Here is a 19,691-nt window from a genome sequence, read left to right on the forward strand (position 1 = left end):
TTGCAGTACATAAGAGGCTAAGATCAAGGAAAAGTTTTATTCACTCAGTGGAACTGTTGGTTGATTCCCTAAAAGCTACAAGGTTAACAATGCAGCAAGAACAATCTCCAGAGGCTTTGAACTTAAACGAATCTCTTCCTTCCAGCTTACATCTTGACTTACAAAGATGGAAGACATTGAATAGACTTCGTTCCGGAATGGGCATATCAAAGCAGATTATGGCCAGATGGGAATGCACAGACAATGACAGCTGCTCATGTGTTGAAACACAAACCATGGATCATCTTCTGCAATGCTGCTTAATAGACATTAATAATATATGTACCCAAGAAGATTTAATGCAGTGTAATGAAACAGCTTTAAAGTATATTAGTCACTGGATGAGTGAAATTTGACTTTTTATGTTTTTACTTAATATTTCATGCAAGTGGCATTTTTGTCTTTTAATGTATGTTTTTAATCCCAATTCTTTTAATGTATTTAAATGTATGCGTTGAATCATTATTTATATGCTGCTCTTATATTTTCTGTAGTTCTCACACAAAACGAATAAATAAATCTGACAAACTGATCAAAATAGATGCTCATCATGGAATTGGGAACTTGAAGCATTAAAAAAATGGAAAAACAAAACTCGCACAGGAATTTCATGAACATCTAAAACTTTAAATTTGATAAATAAGAACTGTACACTATAATATACCAGCCTGTGTAAATATTGAAGACAATGAGAGAGCAGACAAACTAGCCAAAGAAGCAAGATACTCACCTCAAAAATTACTACCACTAACTGATGCTAATTCTGTTGCAAAAAATAAGATTATTAAAACAAACTATCAAGAAGAAACATGAAATCACTGAAATTAATGAAAATAGAGAAATAACCACAATCATCACCAGACTAAGGATGGAACGTTTTAAAGGCATGAAAATTCAGCCTGATGGCACTAGAAGCTATGAAATATGCAAGAACTGGCCAGGAGTTGAACTAACACCTGCCCATATCTATTCTTGTCCAGCAATTGCCACTGCTCTACAGAAAATTGACAATAATCCTAGAGATAATCTCTACTCCATCAAAACTCAACAGATTGCCAAAGCAGTTCTACAGGCTCACAGTGATATCTAGCTCTTCAACAGACTCGACAACAACATCAGACTATTCAGTGGACAGATATACTAAGCATCAAGATCATCTATAATCAGTGCCTTAAACATTGATCAGTGTACCATCCTTCAACAGGGCAAGGACAGTCTATCACCTTCATTGCTACCAGAATACTGTTTTGCCTCTTCGCCTCTTCTCTTACATTTGTACTGTGGGTGGAGAAAGAATTTTTTTTTCAATTTTTTTCACTTTTTTATTTATATATATATATATATATATATATATATATATATATATATATATTTTTTTTTTTTATATATATATATATATATTTTTTTTTATATATATGCACATTGTATTTTTTTTTTTTTTTTTTTTTTTTACATAGTCTGGAAACCCTGCTCTAGAGACTGCACATGGAACTTTTTCAAGTCACTTCAGGTCTCCAATAAGTGGGTCAGTGGATCACACACACCAGGTGATGAAATTCATCATCCATCTTCTGAGTTCAAGTTCTTTTGTCTGACATGCTGTTTTTTTTTACACATAGCCAACTCAACTTTATCTCATCTTTCTTTTTCCCTCTTTTACCTTGTGGTGTTGAGGTTTTTTTTTTTTTTTTTTTTTTTTATTAATAATCATCAGACCTCAACCATTCTCAGGATAAGGTGGTCAGACCTATTCCCAGGTGTATCCTATGTCCGTCGTGGTGTTGAGATCTCAAGAAGTTTTATGAAAAATCCCAGTGGAGAAAAACCTTACTGTCCACACCCAAGACTGACTAACTTGGCTGTGGCTGAGAAAGATCTTTAAGTTCCTCACGTCAGCAACGGGAATCGAACCCAGGACACTCCTTTCCCAGGCATATGGTTACGAGGCACATAGCCACTCGGCTAACTGCGCAGATCTCTTAACTTTATACAAATCCCAAATCTGCTTATCTTTAGAATACTTCTCACATGTTTGGGGTGTTGCACCTAAAACTACTTAAAAAAATTCTTGATGCCCTCTGGAGGAGAGCAGTTCAGATCATATATATATGATCCCTCCCTTACAGATTCACACATCAAAGGAGTTGAAACCTGCTTTTCCTTTTCCTTCTGCCTCTGTCCTCTGGAACAACCATCCACAAGAAGTATTCCCAAACTATTACAACTTGCTACTCTTAAAAAATAACCAATAAACTACTATCTCAGTCCTTGCCTTCCATCCAAGATTGGTGTTTAGTGTTGTATTGTACTCATTTTTTCTATTTCAATGGCATAAATTATGTCGATATGGGACTTCTGTAATTTTTATGCTAATTTCGCTTCTTTTCCATTGGTATTCTTAGGTTGGTACCTATCTTGAATTCTTCTGAAGCTGTATCGGAGTTTATTCCAGTAGTATTCCTTTGCACTGTATGACTTATTTCCTGCAGGACCTTGTTTAACCAGGTGAAACCTGGTTAAACAAGGTCCTGCAGGAAATAAGTCTAGAATCCTAAATAAGTTTAGAATCCCTGGTTGGTCCAAAATAATTGTAAAACAACTGTTATTAAAATTTGTCTAATTTTGAAAGTCTAAATGTAGAAAACTTACCTGTGGCTCAAATGTTAATCATGCCTTTTGGTCCTTTGCAAAGACTGCTGGGTGAAAAAATCTGTCCATATATGTGTCTCCTACCTCTTATATCCAGATGTTACTATTGCAATGTCAGCTAAAGCTGCCTACCTGGCATTATTCTCCTCATCCAATCTTGTATAAATGACAAACATTATCTCTCAATATGAATGGGACATTGTATCACATGCCTCTTGCAGTCTTCCAGCAGAAAGACATTAAAGGAATTATTAATAACCTGGGTACCAAAGATGCATCTGATCCTGATAGTATTCTACCTATTGTACTCAAGAGATGTTCTCTTAAATTGTGTGTTCATTATCTTTCATTCCAAAGCATGGAAGCAAAGCCATATTCAGCACATTAAAAAAAAAAAAAAAAAAAAAATTCTGCCATTAAACTGTTGACCTATTTTTTCACCTTGGTGGTATCCATAATAATGGAGATCATCAGCAGTGCTTGAACTTCTAGAGAACTCAACTAAAACATTGGTTTTTCTCATGTTACCTTTGATAACAACTCAGCTATTTAATAGTCAAGACCAGATCTTAGATTGGCAGCTCATCCTTAGCCTTTCCTGAAACAAATGTATCTCACTTCTATAGTATCCTTTATTGGAGGCTTGAAGTATCTTGAAAAAAAAGTTCCATGTTTGGTCCCTAGAGCAGGATATTCAGATTATACAAAAAATAAATGGGGGAAAAAAAAAAAAAAAAAAAATATATATATACACACACACACACACACACACACACACACACACACACACACTAGGGGAGGGGCTATGCCCCTGCTGGTGCCCTATAAAACCCAACCCCCTGTATTTAAGACTGATAGGCCGGTTCTCCTTGAATTCTGATGACTCGAATTTTGAAGACTCGGTAGCCCCTGAGTTTCAAAAAATGTGACATAAAAAGGCTTTTATATATATAAGGCAGATATAAAAATGGAAAAGAAAATCCATAGCCCAGGTGTGTATTTTCTTTTCCATTTTCCACGTATGCAAAGTTTCTATAACCCTTTCATGGATGGGAATCGCATTAAAAAAAAGGGGAGGGGGCATCATTTGATAATCGCGATACTGCTTTTTGTCTCTCCAGCTTCTAATTCCATACAAATTTTAAACTTTTCCAACCATGAAATACTGCCCTTGCATTTGGTCTGGTGCACCAAAAATCTTAAGAACTATCTGGAAATGGACAGTTCAGCTAACTGACAACCCCTCTCTCACACTTTCCATTTGTTGCCTCTCATATGGGGGGCGCTAGTGGGCCAAGTACTGCGGACGTGTTTTGAAGAGCTCCTGATTCAGATAAGTTTTTACTAGGAATAATTAAGTATATATGCGTAATTGTTTGAGTAAGAGCGGCTGTAAACGTTATACGCTACCGGTATTATTAGTGTGGGTTTTTTTTTCTTGTCTAAACTAAATTACGAAATCGTTATTATTAGACCTAGTAACCGGCAGAGAGAAAAAAAATGGCGGCGGCATTGTCATTCCATGATTTGAATGTAGATTTCAGTCGTTTCGTTAAGTGTGAGGTCTGTTATATGTATTCCTTCGATTACATAAATGATTTGTGGATGTTTAGTGCGGATGGAAGAAGGGTGTGTGCGAAGTGTGACCTGAACGAAGAACTAATGAATGCGAATATGAAATTGATGACAGAAAGTGCTAGTACCGATTGTATCGCGATTGCACGTTTGAAAGAAAAGGATGGTGAGCAAGAGAAGCGAAAAAATGTTAAAAAATCAGGAAAAAAGAAAAAGAGCGATTTGACAACCGTAACGGATGTTAAAAGGGAGACGAAAGTGAGGTGGAAAGAAACGAAATTGAGAGAACGAATGAAAGTAGAACTTGCGTAATGCAGAAATCGCAAGTAAAAAAAATCGAAAGAATAAATGATGGCGAAAGTTCGACGCATGTTGGACCGAAAGTACTGAAACAAAGAAAGATGAATGACAGTAAAAGTGAGAAGAATGATAGCAAAAGTTGGACGCATGTTAGTCCGAAAATACGGAAACAAAGAAAGATAAATGAGAGGGAATGTGAGAAGAGGGGGTCGAGAGTTAGAAAGTTAGAAAGATTTAATGGTAGAGAGAATGTGTCGCGAGGTTCGGAAAGTGAATTAGATTGGATGAGGCAAGAAATGAAATGGATGCGGAATGAAATTAAGAGAATTCAGGTCAAAACTATTAAAATAAATTATGATGGCATGAAAGAGTTAACGAAAGATGAGCGAGTGGCGTTGTATGGCGACTCCATTATTAAAGGTGTGCTAGAGGATAAAATGCACAAGGTATGTTTTCCAGGCGGTAAAATAAGTAGAGTGATTGAGGCATTGGATATGAGGCGGGAGCGAGCAAAAGAGTTAATTGTATTAATTGGTACAAATGATTTGAGAGAGAACAAAGAGCATGTCAAAATGAATGTCAAGAGACTGCTTGGAAAGATAAAAGAGAATAGTGTGACAGGAAGGGTGGTCAGTGTGTTGCCTAGGTATGATTGTGGTGAAATGAGGCGGAGAGCAAGGATTATGAATGGTATTCTGGCTGAAATGTGTGAGGAGATGGGAGTACAGTTTGTTAATGTGTGGAATGAGTTTGAGGGACGAAGTGAGCTGTATGGGAGCGATGGACTGCATTTGAGTGGTTATGGTGTGAGTCACTTGGAGAGACTGCTGCTGGAAGGTAGAGAAGTGAATAGAGAAAATGAATCAGATCGAGAGGGGAGTGATGTGGAAGAGCAGGAGAGTAAGACAGGAGAGATTGAAGAAGTGGAAATCAATGGAGAGGTGAGTGGTATGAGTATAGAAAATGAGAGAATGGGTGTGCAAGAGGAGCAGGGAAACGGGGAGGCCCAGGGTGGACAGGGATACACAGCGTGAGAAAGGTGGATGCTCCAAGAGGAGGTGAGAGCATGTGTAGGTAGGAAAGTAATGGGATGACCAGGGATCAAGAGGAAACAGATGTTGTTGCAAAGGGTTCTAAAATGAAGAAGCAGAAAGAGAAATGGCCCCAGTCCAGCATGGAGAGATCACATCGAGTGAATGGTATCAGTGGAACTAGATGTAGATCCAGAAATGAGTTGTTGTGTTTGTATACCAATGCTAGAAGCATAAGAAACAAGGCAGATGAAATGGTTGCACTAATTGTGTCTGTGTACCCAGAGATTGTTGGAATAAGTGAGACATGGTTAGATGAGGACGACATCCTGACAGGAATAGAGATGGAAAAGTATGATGTGTTTCGTGAGGATAGAAGGGATAAAAAGGGAGGGGGAGTGCTATTGATGATAGAGAAAGAGTTATGTCCATACAAGGTAGAGATGCAAGAGGGAAATAGGGCCAGTGGTTTTGAGGCAGTACGGTGTGCGATAGAGGTGAATAGAATCAAATACTTGGTGGGATGTTGTTATAGACCTGGTAATGTGGATGGTGGTGATAGTGAAATGTATAGTCAAATAAGCCAAGCAAATAAGAAAAGGGTGATTTTAATTATGGCAATATAGACTGGAATGAAGAGATAGCGACTGGAAGTAAAGAAAATGAGTTTCTTGAGTTTTTGAGGGATAACTACCTCAGACAGTATGTAACAGAGGGCACACGAGGATTAAGGGTCTTGGATTTGGTCATCTCATCGGAGGATGTAATTATAAATGAGGTGTCAAATCATCCACCAATTGGTGAAAGTGACCATGAGGTGATTACCTGGGTGGTTGCCAGCAGTGCAAGGACCCCTGTGAAAAAAGGGTATATGTGGAACTACAAGGGGGGTGATTATGAAGAGCTCAGGAGACAGCTTGCAGATGTAACATGGAATGAGGAGTTAGCTGGAAAAGAGATCAATGCAGCTTGGGGGATTTTCAAAAACTATTTAGTAGATGCAATGTCTAAATGTATACCACGGGTGAGAAGGTTAAATAAGGTAGGTGTGAGATGGATGAATAAAGAGATTAAGCATGCAATACAGAAAAAAAAGGCATTGTGGAGACAGCATAAGAGAAGTGGAAGTAACCAATTTCATGAGGTCTACAAAGACCAGGCAAGGATGGTGACTTGGTTGGTGAGAGTAGCTAAAGAGAGGTATGAACAGCAGTTAGCTAATGAAGCCAAAAAGAATCCTAGGGAGTTCTTTCGATATGTAGCCAGCAAAAGAAAGAATGATTATGGAAGGATGACATTGATTGGAGGAAATGGTATAAAGACAGCTGTTGCAGAATGTGTTGTGGAGATACTTAATGAGCAATTCATAAAGATCTTTCAATCTTGTGAATGTGACTTCATGGAGAGATTAAGAGCAGTTGATGATGGGGAGGAGAGACTGACTGTAAGTGAGCAAGAGGTGTTTGGGGAGTTGAGTAAACTAGATGTAAATAAGGCTGTGGGACTTGATAATATATCACCACGTATTCTGAAGGAGTGTGCTAGAGAGTTGACACCTGCCTTGACATATTTTTTTAATACGAGTCTTGCACTTGGTCAAGTTCCTAAAGAGTGGAAGGAGGGCAAGATTGTGCCACTTCATAAAGGAGGTGATCGAACTCAAGCATCGAACTATAGGCCTATCTGTGTGTCAGGTGTTGTGGTTAAGTTGTTGGAGAAACTTGTGAGAACTAGGATCCAGAGTTGGGTTGACAACAATGATATAATTTTTGATGGACAGCATGGATTTGCTAAAGAGAGGTCATGTTTTAGTAATCTACTTACTTATTACAATAAAGTGACTGCTTCCTTGGACAGAGGAGAAGGATACACAGTAATATACTTGGATTTCGCAAAAGCTTTTGATAGAGTACCTCATGATAAGTTGACAGTCAAACTAGAGCAGATGGGGTTGGATATTAGATTAGTGCATTGGATTGGAGATTGGCTATCTGATAGGTATCAACAAGTTGTGTATGGGGGTGCAATATCCAGGAAAAGGAAAGTCACTAGTGGAGTGATTCAGGGGTCTGTTTTAGGGCCATTACTATTTAACTTATATATTAATGATATTGGTGAAGATTTGGATGGAGATATTCAGTTGTTTGCAGATGATGCAAAGTTGGGACGAACCATAAAGAGTAGTGAAGATGTTGTGGCCTTGCAAGAAGACTTGAATAAATTGAGTGATTGGGCAAGCAAATGGGGATGTGAGTTCAATGTTGCAAAATGTAAGGTTTTAAAATTTGGAAAACAAAGATGGGATGCAGAATTTATGCTGGGTGAGAATATATTGTTGGAAGTAGAGGAAATAAGAGATCTGGGGGTGATAGTGGATAAGGATCTAAAATTTAGGGGACACATCGCCAAAATTGTGAAGAGAACACAAAGACTTCTGGGAATGATGCGGAGGACACTGACATGTAGAAGTAGGGAGATACTTGTTCCAATGTATAAGGCTTTGATTAGGCCACACTTGGACTATTGTGCTCAGATTTCGTCACCGGGTTTTCAGAAGGATGAAGAGATGTTGGAAAGGGTCCAAAGGCGAATGACTAAGGTAGTTTCTGACCTCTGGAATGTTGAGTATGAGGAAAGATAGAAAAGATGTAATTTGCAGAGTCTCATGGAGAGAAGGAAGAGGGGAGATATGATAGAGACCTACAAGTTGGTAAGGGGTTGTTATAGGATCAATGGTGGAGAAGTTCTACAGAGAATAGTGGGAGATCAGGGGAGAACCAGAGGTCATCCCTGGAAACTGTATAAGGAGGGTGTGAGTAAGGGAGTGAGAGGCAGGTTTTTTTCGTGCAGAGTTGTGAGTGATTGGAATGCCCTGCCTGAGAGCGTGGTGTCTGCAAGTAGTTTGAATGTGTTTAAGACACGGTATGATGAGATGTGTGTGTAAGATAAAAGGACCTCCTAGATGAGTCTTTGACTCCATGAGGTCTTGTTTTAATAATAATAATAATAATTTTTTTATATGATGCCCACCCATGAAAGGTTGTAAACCTATAGCACATTAGTAGACTGAAGTAGAATAAGATTTTTTATATTTATTATTATTATTATTTATGTCTTTTATTTATGATTAAAGTAATCTGGAAATGTTGCTCTAGAAATCATGGAACTCTTTCAAGCCACTTTAGTCCTTTGGTCTCACACAGATTAATGAAATTCATCTATCACCACAAGTTATGCAATTGTATCATAACTTGTGGTGATCGAGATTCCAGATTCCACATCAAGATTCCAGACATTATTATTGGATGTTCATTTGTTTAATTAAGTTGATGTATATTAAAAATTCAACCGACAAATAATTAAAATGCAGTCAGAATACCATGAACTTTTAAGTTGCATATGTTTTTTGAAATGTAATTATTCATCATATCCTCTCCACTGTTTCAGCTTGATTGCTGGATCAGCACTTCTTTGTAATTAATCTTGTGTTCAGTTATTTTAGCCAGTTAGCGACTAAGAGTGTTAATGATATACCGTGAACAATAATAATTCATTTCAGAAACGCTATTGTTTTGTGAAAATATCATTATGAGAACACAATAATTCATTTCAGTATCCTGTAAGTTGAACATTTTTGCCACATAACTAAGTAATTTCCCTTTCTAAGTTATTGGTAGTCACTGATAGTTTTTCAGATGTTAAAGAAGTTGACTTTTAATGTCCTTTTTTTCATAATTTACTTTAGATAACAGTGAGATGAGGTGGAAGTAATAGGTTGACAGTTTATTATTATTATTATTTCAAATTGGTTCTGTATGGGCGTGCTTTCATCATATAGGGTGGATGCCAATGGAGTAGAATATGGTGTATAAAGAACATAATGTATAGATGATAAAGAACAGGTGTTAGTTCAGGAGCATATCTTTTGAGCATATTTGATAAAATTCCAGCAGGACTAGAAGCCTTTTTTGGTATCCAGGTTGTTCAAGATTCTTTTGATGTGTTTGTGGTGGAAGGCCACAGGAGGTATGTGATGCTGTGTCCCAGGTAATGGAAGAAGTGATATATCACCAGTTTTGTTTTAAATGGTTTCTTTTATTCCATCTTTTATTTTTATTTATTTATTTTTTTCCCTCTTATCTAAATTTATTTAACCGACTTTCCACTGTGCCAGTTCTGCTTATTCTGTTATCTATTTTCATATTTAATTTCTATCTTCACAAAACATTGCGGCTGAATACTGAAATATTTTCCATGCACCTGTTCCTTTTCATAATTTCTATATATATTTCTGATTTTTATCCTGCCATGGGCATGGATGTTTGTGAGTGTCTGTGAAAATACTAGTGGTGGTGGTCGGCAGTAGATGGTGTTGATGTAGATGATGAAGGTAGAGTGGTGGAGATGAAGAGTTGTAGAGCCCTCCCTCGATGAGTCTTTGGACTCTCTGGAGGTGTTACATAATAATAATAATAATAATAATAATATGGTGAGTTTCCACTTTGTCTTTTCTGTGGATATTTTCATGGGTACCATTCTGCACAGCATCCATCATTTCCCTCATTTCTGCTAAACTTACAAATAACATGAGCAACAGCTGTCTAGTATCCATTGCCAGTTGCTAATCCACTGAACCTGCTATAAATCAATAAAAGAAACTCATTTCTTTTATTGAATCAGTGTCTGTTCTCTGCAAATATCAGCAAATACTTTTCTCTTGATCCTTGCCCATTTACAGCATGGACTTGCTATATTTATATGTATATATCAGTTTGCTCAAGTTCAAGTTGATATATACATATAAAATATGATTAACTAATTTATTCTTCCCTGAAAAGTGTATAAAGTTATTCTGTTATAGGCTAGGATTTGAACTTGGGTCTCTTCCCAAGCCACTGAAATATAAAGGAAAAATATTAAAAAAAATTAGAAATCTCAACTAGATAGGTGTATATATATTACATAACATTTAAAATATGCTGTATATTTGACAAGTATCTTTTAATTTATCAATATCTTTAATGTTTTGTGTAAAGTAACAGTTTTATTGCTATATAAGCAGAACCAAAATCTCATAGAAAAACTTCAAGTACAGTATTATATCATGTTTTTTGCTATAGGTGTTCTATAGATCTCAGTGTGTTAGAACCTGAAAAGACTCATTCTATATGGCAAGAGTTAGAAGATGGGGCTGGCTTCCTATTTTTACTGATCACTATCAGTGGTACCATGGCATCAGAAACCATTTCCGATCTAGCATCATATGATCCAGATCCAGGAGAGAGACAGTCTCTTATCAGCAGATATGTAAGTCTTCAGTCATGGTGGAAAATCAAACAAATGAAGAAGCAGAAGTTTCTTTATGAGTAATTCATTTTTAATATTCGTAGTAGTTTTTAGTAATGCATGGTAGTTTTTTTTTATGTAGCGTTGTCTTTAATCCTTGGACTTTTGAGAATTTCTCTGGACTCCATGAAAGTAAGCAGTTTGCTCATAGGTTGTAGCTGAACTTCATGATCCCTAATCCTAATGATTTTAATTATTCTGTTGTAAAATATTCTAAACAATTTTAAACAAAAGCAGATTATTCTAACCTAAGTTTACCATTGATATTTTAATAGAAAAAATGAGGATTTCAGAAAAAAATTGGCTACATACCTTGAACAAGGAATCTGGCTGCTATCATGGATTTGGATTTTATCAGATGTCGAGTGCAGTCAGAATACAGTTAAACTGCAGTAGCTTGATACTTAAAAAAAAAAAAGATTTGAGTTTTCCTCTTGTTAAGTAGTTTGCTTATATGAAAGAATTACATACTTTGCAGTAAACAGTTATTCAGAGATCAAGCTGCTTGTGTTTAACTGGAATGGAGATGAAGAATGAGAGTCCTAGAAGAATGTTTTCCTATAGTTAAGATCATCAGTCATTAGTATGAATACCTAGTCTTGCCATAAATGCTGTTACAACTTCTGCACACCCTAGCAGTGCCCACAGAATTACACAAACCTGGTTCCGTTAGTGGTGCTATGTGCAATGTTTATCAGTAGAGAGAGAGAGAGTTTGCTTGTTTATCAGTAGAGAGTTGTCTAGCATGTACAGGCTAATAGACAGTGGAGAGATTATGAAAATTATATAGCTGTAATAGCACTTCATAAGGTTGGAATTCAGCCACTTGTTATTTTCAACATGCTAAAAATGCTTAGATCAGTAGGATGTTTGTGTATCAGACTGTTAATGGTTAAAACAATACAGAAGATGTATCTTACTGCCAAAGAACAGGTCGACCATGCCGTATTAGGACACAAAGCTTGTGAGGGCTGCGAAGATATGCCACTGACGTAATCCTGTGAGAACATAGTGTTGCTGTGAGAGATGAATGTTTTGTAGAAAATGATGTCATGTGTTTATACTATACTATTATATATGTTATACTATTATGGGAAAACTAAAGGACAATATGGAGTGGGATTTCTAATTAAGAAAACAATTTACACACCTTATAGAAGTTAATTATACAGATGAAAGAATAATAGAAATTGCACTTAAAATAAACTCTAAACTTAAAATCAGGATCATCCAAATATGTGCTCCCACCTTATCCCACACTGATGAAGAGATAGAAACATTTTATGGCTCACTGCAGCACACTCTACATAAAAAAAAAAAAAAAAGGCAATCAAAACTTTACTATAGTAATGGGCGATTTTAACACCAAAGTAGGTCATCCCATTCACCAAATAGATACAATACATATATGGTACGAGCAGTAACTCAGGAATGGCTCTTACAGAATTCTCTATCAGTAACAAGCTTTATATTATGAATACATTTTTTAAGGAAGCCCTCAAAAGAAAATGGACATGGAGAAATCCAAATGGAGAAATAAAAAATGAAATAGGTTATATACTGTGTAATAATAAAGAAATAGTTCAAGATACCTCAATACTAAATCAAGTAAAAACAGGAGGTGACCACAGACTGGTCAGACCAAATTTAAAATAAATCCCAAATTGGAAAGAATAAAATTACTAAACAAAAAATCAAGAAGTTTTGACTTAAAACCTATTGAAAACAAGAAGGATTACAAAGAAAAACGACTCAATAAAAATAAATATATTTGAAGAAGAAGACATAAATAAAATAAGCAAAAACCTAACAGAATTAATAATCTCAGCAGCCAATGAATTCAAAAGCAACAAAAAGACCATAAACTTGCAGAGGAAACCTTACGACTACTAAAAAAGAGACGAAATATGAAACAAGACAAAAATTTAATTATAAAATAGAATATGCAGAACTATGCAAAACAATAAGGAAAAAGATGAGAAATGAAAAGATCTTATAACACTAAAAAAATAAAAGAAACAATTGAAATAATAAAAATATGAAAATACTAAGAAAACATTTATCAGTTAGCAAAAGTCAAATAACTGCAATAAAAGATAAGAATGAACTACAATAAGGAACCAAGAACAAATCCTAAGCAGGCTAGAAGAATTTTATAAAGAACTCTATAGTGGCCCTTCAATAAATAATTCAAATATAAATAAATCTTCTCCATCTCATACAGAATTCATCCCCCCCCTCATTTACTTCAGGAAAATGTTCTGGTGAAGACCTAATTCACATAGAATTAATTAAATGGGGAGGAAACAATATAATTCACCATGTCACAAACTTACTAAATCTATGCCTAGAAGAGGGAGAGATACCAGAAAATTGGAAAAATGCTACTCTGATACTGTTATTTAAAAAAGGGGAAAAGAAGTAAAGACCAATAGACCAATTAGTATTCTCTCTAATCTGTACAAAATTCTCACAAAAGTAATAACAAACAGGTTAACACCTCTTCTAGACTCAAATCAATCAGTAGAACAAGCAGGATTCCATAAAGGCCTTAACACAATTGATCATATTCATGCAGTAAAACAATTAATAGAAAAAGCAGAAGAAAACCAATTGTCTCTCTGTTTAGCCTTCATTGATTATGAAAAAAACATTTGATTCCATCAAAACTAATGCAATAATCAAAGCACTCCAGAATCGGGGAGTTCCTGGAGAATATATGGACCTCCTCCAGGCAATATACCTCACTGCAACAGCAACAATCCAACTTCACACGAGTAGCAATAAAATATCAATTGAAAAAGGTGTCCAACAAGGAGGCTCTCTATCACCCAAAATCTTTACAGTGGTCCTTCAAGAAATATTTAATAATATAAACTGGGCAAACCTTGGTATAAAAATTAATAACAGAAACTTAACACACCTAAGATATGCAGATGATATAATTTTTGCAAACACTCCATAAGACCTTAATATAATGATAGAAGACCTATATCATCAAAGCAGAAAAATTGGTCTAAAGATGAACAGAGAAAAAACTAAAATCATGTTTAATCATTTTTTAACACCAAAAAACATAATAATAGAAAACAATTTCTTGAAAAGAGTCTCTTCATATACATACTTAGGTCATCTCATTGATCTAAACTGTGGACTCCAAAAGAAATAAATAGGAGAGTTCAACTTGCCTGGAGTGCATTTAGAAAATTGAAAAGCATTTTTCAAAACAATGATGTCCCACTCTGTTTAAAAAGGAAGACATTTAATTAGTATATACTTCCAGTCATCTCATGGTTGTGAAACTTGGTCGCTAACAAAAGCACTGGCAAATAAATTAATAACTCAAAGAAATATGGAGAGGTTGATGATAGGCATCACATTAAAAGATAAGAAGTGAAAGACCTGGATAAGAAGCCAGCATCTCATCACTGACATCATTCTGCACCACAAGCAACTGAAATGGACCGGACATCTATCCAGAAGAGAAGATGAGCGATGAACCACCATACTAACGAACTGGATTCCTAAAGAAGGGAAACGAGGCCGAGGATGTCCTAAAAGAAGGTGGAGTTGATGAATTGTCAAATTTTGCTGGGGAAAATTGGTCAACCATTGCCAAGAACAGAGAATGGTAGAAAGAACTTGAGGAGACCTTTGTTCAGCAGTTGGACAGAAAATGGCTCAGAAGAAGATGATGTCATGTGTATTAATGATGTCAGTTGATGCATGGTTATGACAGCAGATAGTTCTTGTTTAGTTGTTTGAAAGGAAAATATAGTCGATATATATTTTCCTTTCAAAACATGCATAGGCCAAGTCTTCTATTACTACATTATCTTCTCAATGTCTACCAAGTGTTAAACCACTTTTGAAGTTCCTTAGGTCTCTGTACTTATAAATCAGGTTTAGTAACCTTATATACTGATATTATCCCCGGGACATTTTTTGCATGACACAATCAATCCACGAGTGACTTGTAAAATATCAGAACTTTTTATATATAAATACATTAAGTTTAGTATTGAGCAGTGGCATAATTTCTTAAGCAGAAGAGTAAGTATTTATGTATCCTGAGGTTATAGTGAAGCCCAAATCATTAAAAGATATGGATTAAAAAATTCTTCAGAACTGTTTACTATTAGGTCTCAAATCTGAAGTTATGTTACATTCAGTGAATCATTCCTCTAACTTTTAATTTTTAATTAAGTTAAAATTTTTTATTTATGGTAATTATGAAAAGTTACAAACCTATAGATATTAGCCAGCCTGGTTGGCCGAGTGGTTAGTGTATCTACTCTTCAGCCAAAAGGGTGCGGGTTTGAATCTCGCTGTTGACATGGATGTTTGCGATCATGCAAATAGTAGTGGTGGTAGGCAGTAGATGGTGTTAATGTAGTTGCGGTTTGTTGGTGGAGACAGATTTGTAGGTGCCCTCCCTGGGAACCCTGTTCTAAAGAAAAAATGTTGCCTTCTCCAAGCTACTTTTTGACTTTCCAAAAATCAGTTGGATCTGGCATGCATTCGCCATAAACAGTAGGATTGAAATCATGATTGTTGGTTGCACAGTAGAGGTGCTATCCATACAGGCTAGAAGATAAAAATCAAAACTTTTAAAATCAAAGTTTGCCAAAATAAAAAAAACGTGAGCCAGTTCTTTATTCAGAAACTAGTAATGGTCATTTGATGTAAAGGACATAGCTATTGCAAAAGTGAATAGCTGATTTTAGTACATATATGGTGAATGCATGCCAGAGTAAAGATGCAAAAGATGATGAAATGGCAGAAGAATGAATGAAGAATAGTAAGGAAGCTAGCATGAAAGAAGTGGGGCCAAGTGAGGATATTTAGAGAGGAGATGGATAGTTGGAGGTACAAGAAGTAAGGTTGCAGATGTGTCAAAGGTGAATGATTGTGTTGGAAGTAGTATAGTGCTATATGGTAACCCTGTGGTGAAATGTGAAAATGAAGCAGGTGTCAAAAGTGTCTGAGAGGAGCAATGATAGGAAGAGTGACTGAGGCTGTGGAGTAGAAGGAAATGCAGAGGAGTTGACTGTTCTGGTTGGAACAAATGATTTAAGAAATATGAATGAGTAGCATGGGTGTAGGATGGGACTGTATGTGGTAACACCATATATACTACAGGAATGTGCAAAAGAGCTGGATGTGCCCTTGACTTGTTTGTTCAACCAGAAGTCTGACAACCTCCTTGGCAATTCCAAAAGAGTGAATAGAGAGAAAATGTTGTCACTGAATAAGGAGGAATCTAAGTCAGTAGTGTTAAACTGTTGGCCAGTATGTATATCAAGTAAGATGTTGGAGATGCTGGTTAGAGACTGAATACAAACCTGAATTGATGAGAATATAAATCTTTCAAGAGGTAGCATGAGTTTGTTAAAGGTAAGTCATGCTTTAGTAACTTGGTTACATTTTATAATAGGATGATGAGCATATTGGATAGAGGAGATGCTTATACTGTGATTTATCTTGATTTTGCCAAAGCATTTGATTGACTTCTGTGTGGTAAACTATTGTTAAAATTGAGCAGAATGGGGAGGGATAGTCATTTGGTAGTTTGGTTACAGGGATTGTTGACTGATAGAGCCAGATAGTTGTGTGATAGTTCCTCTGTATAAAGCACTAATTAGGCCTCATTTGGATTGCTCTGCATAGATCTGGTCACTTGACTGTATTGGTGATAAGGAAACATTGGAGAAAGTGCAGAGGTGAATAATTAAGACTGTCTCAGGACCTTGGAATATTTAATATAAGAACAGATTGAGGAAACATGGTCTTCAGAGCTTGGCAAATAGGAGGAGGGATGATATGATTTGAGACATAAGTTGGTGAGGGGAGCCTGTCAGATAAATACAGGAGAATTATTGCATAGGAAAATGAGTGATGCAAAATGAGAGATCATCCCTTGAAGCTATACAAGAACCATATGTAAGGAAGTGAAAAGCAGATTTTTTACTTAATGAATGGTTAATTAGTGGAATGCATTGAGAGCAGTGATGAGTGCTCCACCATTGAATGTCTTCAAGACAAAGTATGGTAGTTATTGTGGTTTGTCAGTGTTCAACCTCCTGCAATGAGTTTTCAGACTCCATGTATGCTTGGAAGTAATACTGTTTTTTGTTGTGGATATAATTGGATGTCTTTGCTTATTTGAAGATTGCTACAACATAATTAAACAACTTGAACAACTAGTAAGATAGCTTATGCAAAAGTTATAGTGGTGGAAGTTCAGGAGAACATAGATGACCTGAATAAAGAAATGGGTCGCTTGCATGTAGTCCATCACAGGACAAAGCATAAGATTGAAAGGCTACAGAAACAGCAAGAGACTAGGTTGAACTGAGAGCAGAAAAATGCAAGAAGTCTGAAGCCAAAAAGAAAATTTTAAGAATAAACAAGAGAAAGAGAGTAAGCAGATAATTAGTTATTGTGATTCGAAGAATAAGGGAAGTACTTCACAAAAGTGCTTCGAAATCTTGTTGTCCTGGTGCATAAATTAATAATATATTAGTAATGCTGTTAGAATGTAGAAAAGGAAGGTGATGGAATTGATTGTTTTAGCTAGAACCAGTGACCTGAGGTTAGAAGTATTGTATGAGGGAGGTTGTGAAAGAGTTATTGGAAGAAGTTAGAAGGTGAAGTTTGCTGCCATGCTATGATAGAGGCAAACTGAGATGAGAGCAATGATAGCATAATGAATCAATATGCAGGTTGTGCAGAAAGAATGATGTAGAGTTTGTGGACCTATAGCTTGATGGATGGAAATATTTGTACAATGCTGATGGACTGCATTTACTTGGATTCGGATTTAGGCATCTAGAGAAAGCTTTGTCACTGAGAGTGTGGAAGTGCAAAGTCAGAAAAATTAAAGAAATTAGGATGGATACAGGGTGTGTGTGTGGGGGGGGGGGGGCACCAATGAAACAAATGAGTGTGAGAATGACCAACAAATGCAGAATCTAGTCTCTTAAGCAAAATTATTGAATAGAGTAGTCAATTCAGGAAGTAAAGGTGGTTCGGGCCTTCAGGGATGCTACAGTTTCTATTTAATTGCCAGAAGTATCAGGAATTCGTTATTGCAATTGGCATTCGTTAGTGCAACCTTTCCAAAAGTTTTATTATTATTATATAACACCTCCAGGAAGTCCAAAGACTCATCGAAGGAGAGTGTGCCAACAGCATCGAACGATTGATTCCTTCCAACTACTAACCACACTCAAACTTGCTTAACTTTTTGCTAGCCATTAGTAGCAGAGGCTCTACCAATCGCCCAACCTTTGCTGGCAAAGTTATAGGCATTAGTGAGACTTGGCTAATATCAGATCTAGTTACAGGGATAGAATGTGATGAATTTAGCATTTTCAGGGTTGAGTAGGGTACTGCTGATGATAGCAGATGAATTGTAGCCAACAAGAGTAGTAGTCAATGTGCAGATGGCAGTTCTTTTGAGTCAATCTGGTGTGAGATGGAGGCCAATAGGACAAAATATAAAATTATTGCTGCTATAAGGCACCAGGGATGATGTGGAAGACATGCATCAGCAGATTTGTATAACGAGTTCAAGTCGAGTAAATACACCCTCTGTTGAAAAAGAAACCAAACTTTTCAAAAATAGAAGAAACTGGTGGCACCACCTATTGTATGTTGTTGTTGCTGAAAGCGGCAACCTTCATTAGTGTTATCAACTGTTTGACATTTGTTTCATTAGAAGCCGAGTTATAGTGACGGTGTGTTTTGATGAACGGTCGGAAAATGAGTTTCAAACAGAGAGCTGCAATTGACTTTTGTGTTAAACTTGGTAAAAGTTTTACCGAAATGCATCAAATGCTTCAAAAAGCTTACAGTGATGAATGCTTATCCTGCACTCAAGTTTGAGTGGTTTAAGTGATTTCAAAGTGGTCATGAGACGCTTGAGGACGACGAAAAGCCTGGCCTTGCAAAAACTGGACTGAGAAAAGTTAACATCCAAAAAGATTTCATCAAAGAAAACACAAAATCGTCTGTGAGATTCATTGAAGATAAATTGGGGATTCCGAAATCAACTGTGCACAATATTTTGACTGAGAGTCTGGGCCTTCGTAAGTTGAATTCACGATTTGTTCCCCACAAGTTGACCAATGACCAAAAAATGTATCGAATTGAACACTGCTAGGACCTCATTAAAACTGCTCGTAAGGACTCAAACTTCCTTGAAATGATCATTACTGGTGACAAAACGTGGAGTTTTGAGTATGAGCCCTAAACAGAGTGCTGAGTGGAGACAACCAGAAGAGGAGCATCTGAAAAAATTCGCTTGGAGAAGTCAAAAGTAAAGACAATGATGATTTGTTTCTACGATTCCAAGTGCATTATCCACAAAGAATTCATTCCAAATGGTAAATATTGAGTTTTATCTCGAAGTTTTGAAGTGATTGATAGTGAGAATTCGTCGCATACGGCATGAATATCGTGATGCAGGCAGCTGTCACTTTTGCACGATAATGCACCATATCATCGTTCGAACATTGTGAGACAGGTTTTGAGCAGAAATGAAGTTTGTGTGGTATTCACCTGATTTAACACCCCTTGACTTCTTTCTCTTCCCCCGACTTCATTTGGCGATGAAAGGAAAGCGATATGACACCACTGAAAACATTCAAGTGGCAGTAACCACGACCCTCAACAGTATTCCAAAACTCAATATAAAAAAAACTCATTTAATGAATTTATTGACTTTGCCAAATGCTGTATCGATGC

The 19,691-nt window shown here is 36.4% G+C and overlaps 1 protein-coding gene across 5 annotated transcripts in view; it reads left to right on the forward strand.

The window, feature by feature from the left end:
• Mctp (multiple C2 domain and transmembrane region protein) overlaps positions 1–19,691 on the forward strand; it is a 642,744-nt gene that overhangs the window by 408,316 nt on the left and 214,737 nt on the right. For all 5 annotated transcript variants that reach the window (XM_090402333.1, XM_090402331.1, XM_090402329.1 and 2 more), the window contains one exon: positions 10,715–10,901. In XM_090402333.1, coding sequence (XP_090258459.1) covers positions 10,715–10,901 — 187 coding nt within the window. The remainder of the gene's footprint in view (positions 1–10,714; positions 10,902–19,691) is intronic.

This window comes from Typopeltis vanoorti, chromosome 13 (genome assembly GCF_054136105.1).
Source record: "Typopeltis vanoorti isolate ZY-2024b chromosome 13, IOZ_Tvanoo_1.0, whole genome shotgun sequence".
Taxonomy (NCBI): domain Eukaryota; kingdom Metazoa; phylum Arthropoda; class Arachnida; order Uropygi; family Thelyphonidae; genus Typopeltis; species Typopeltis vanoorti.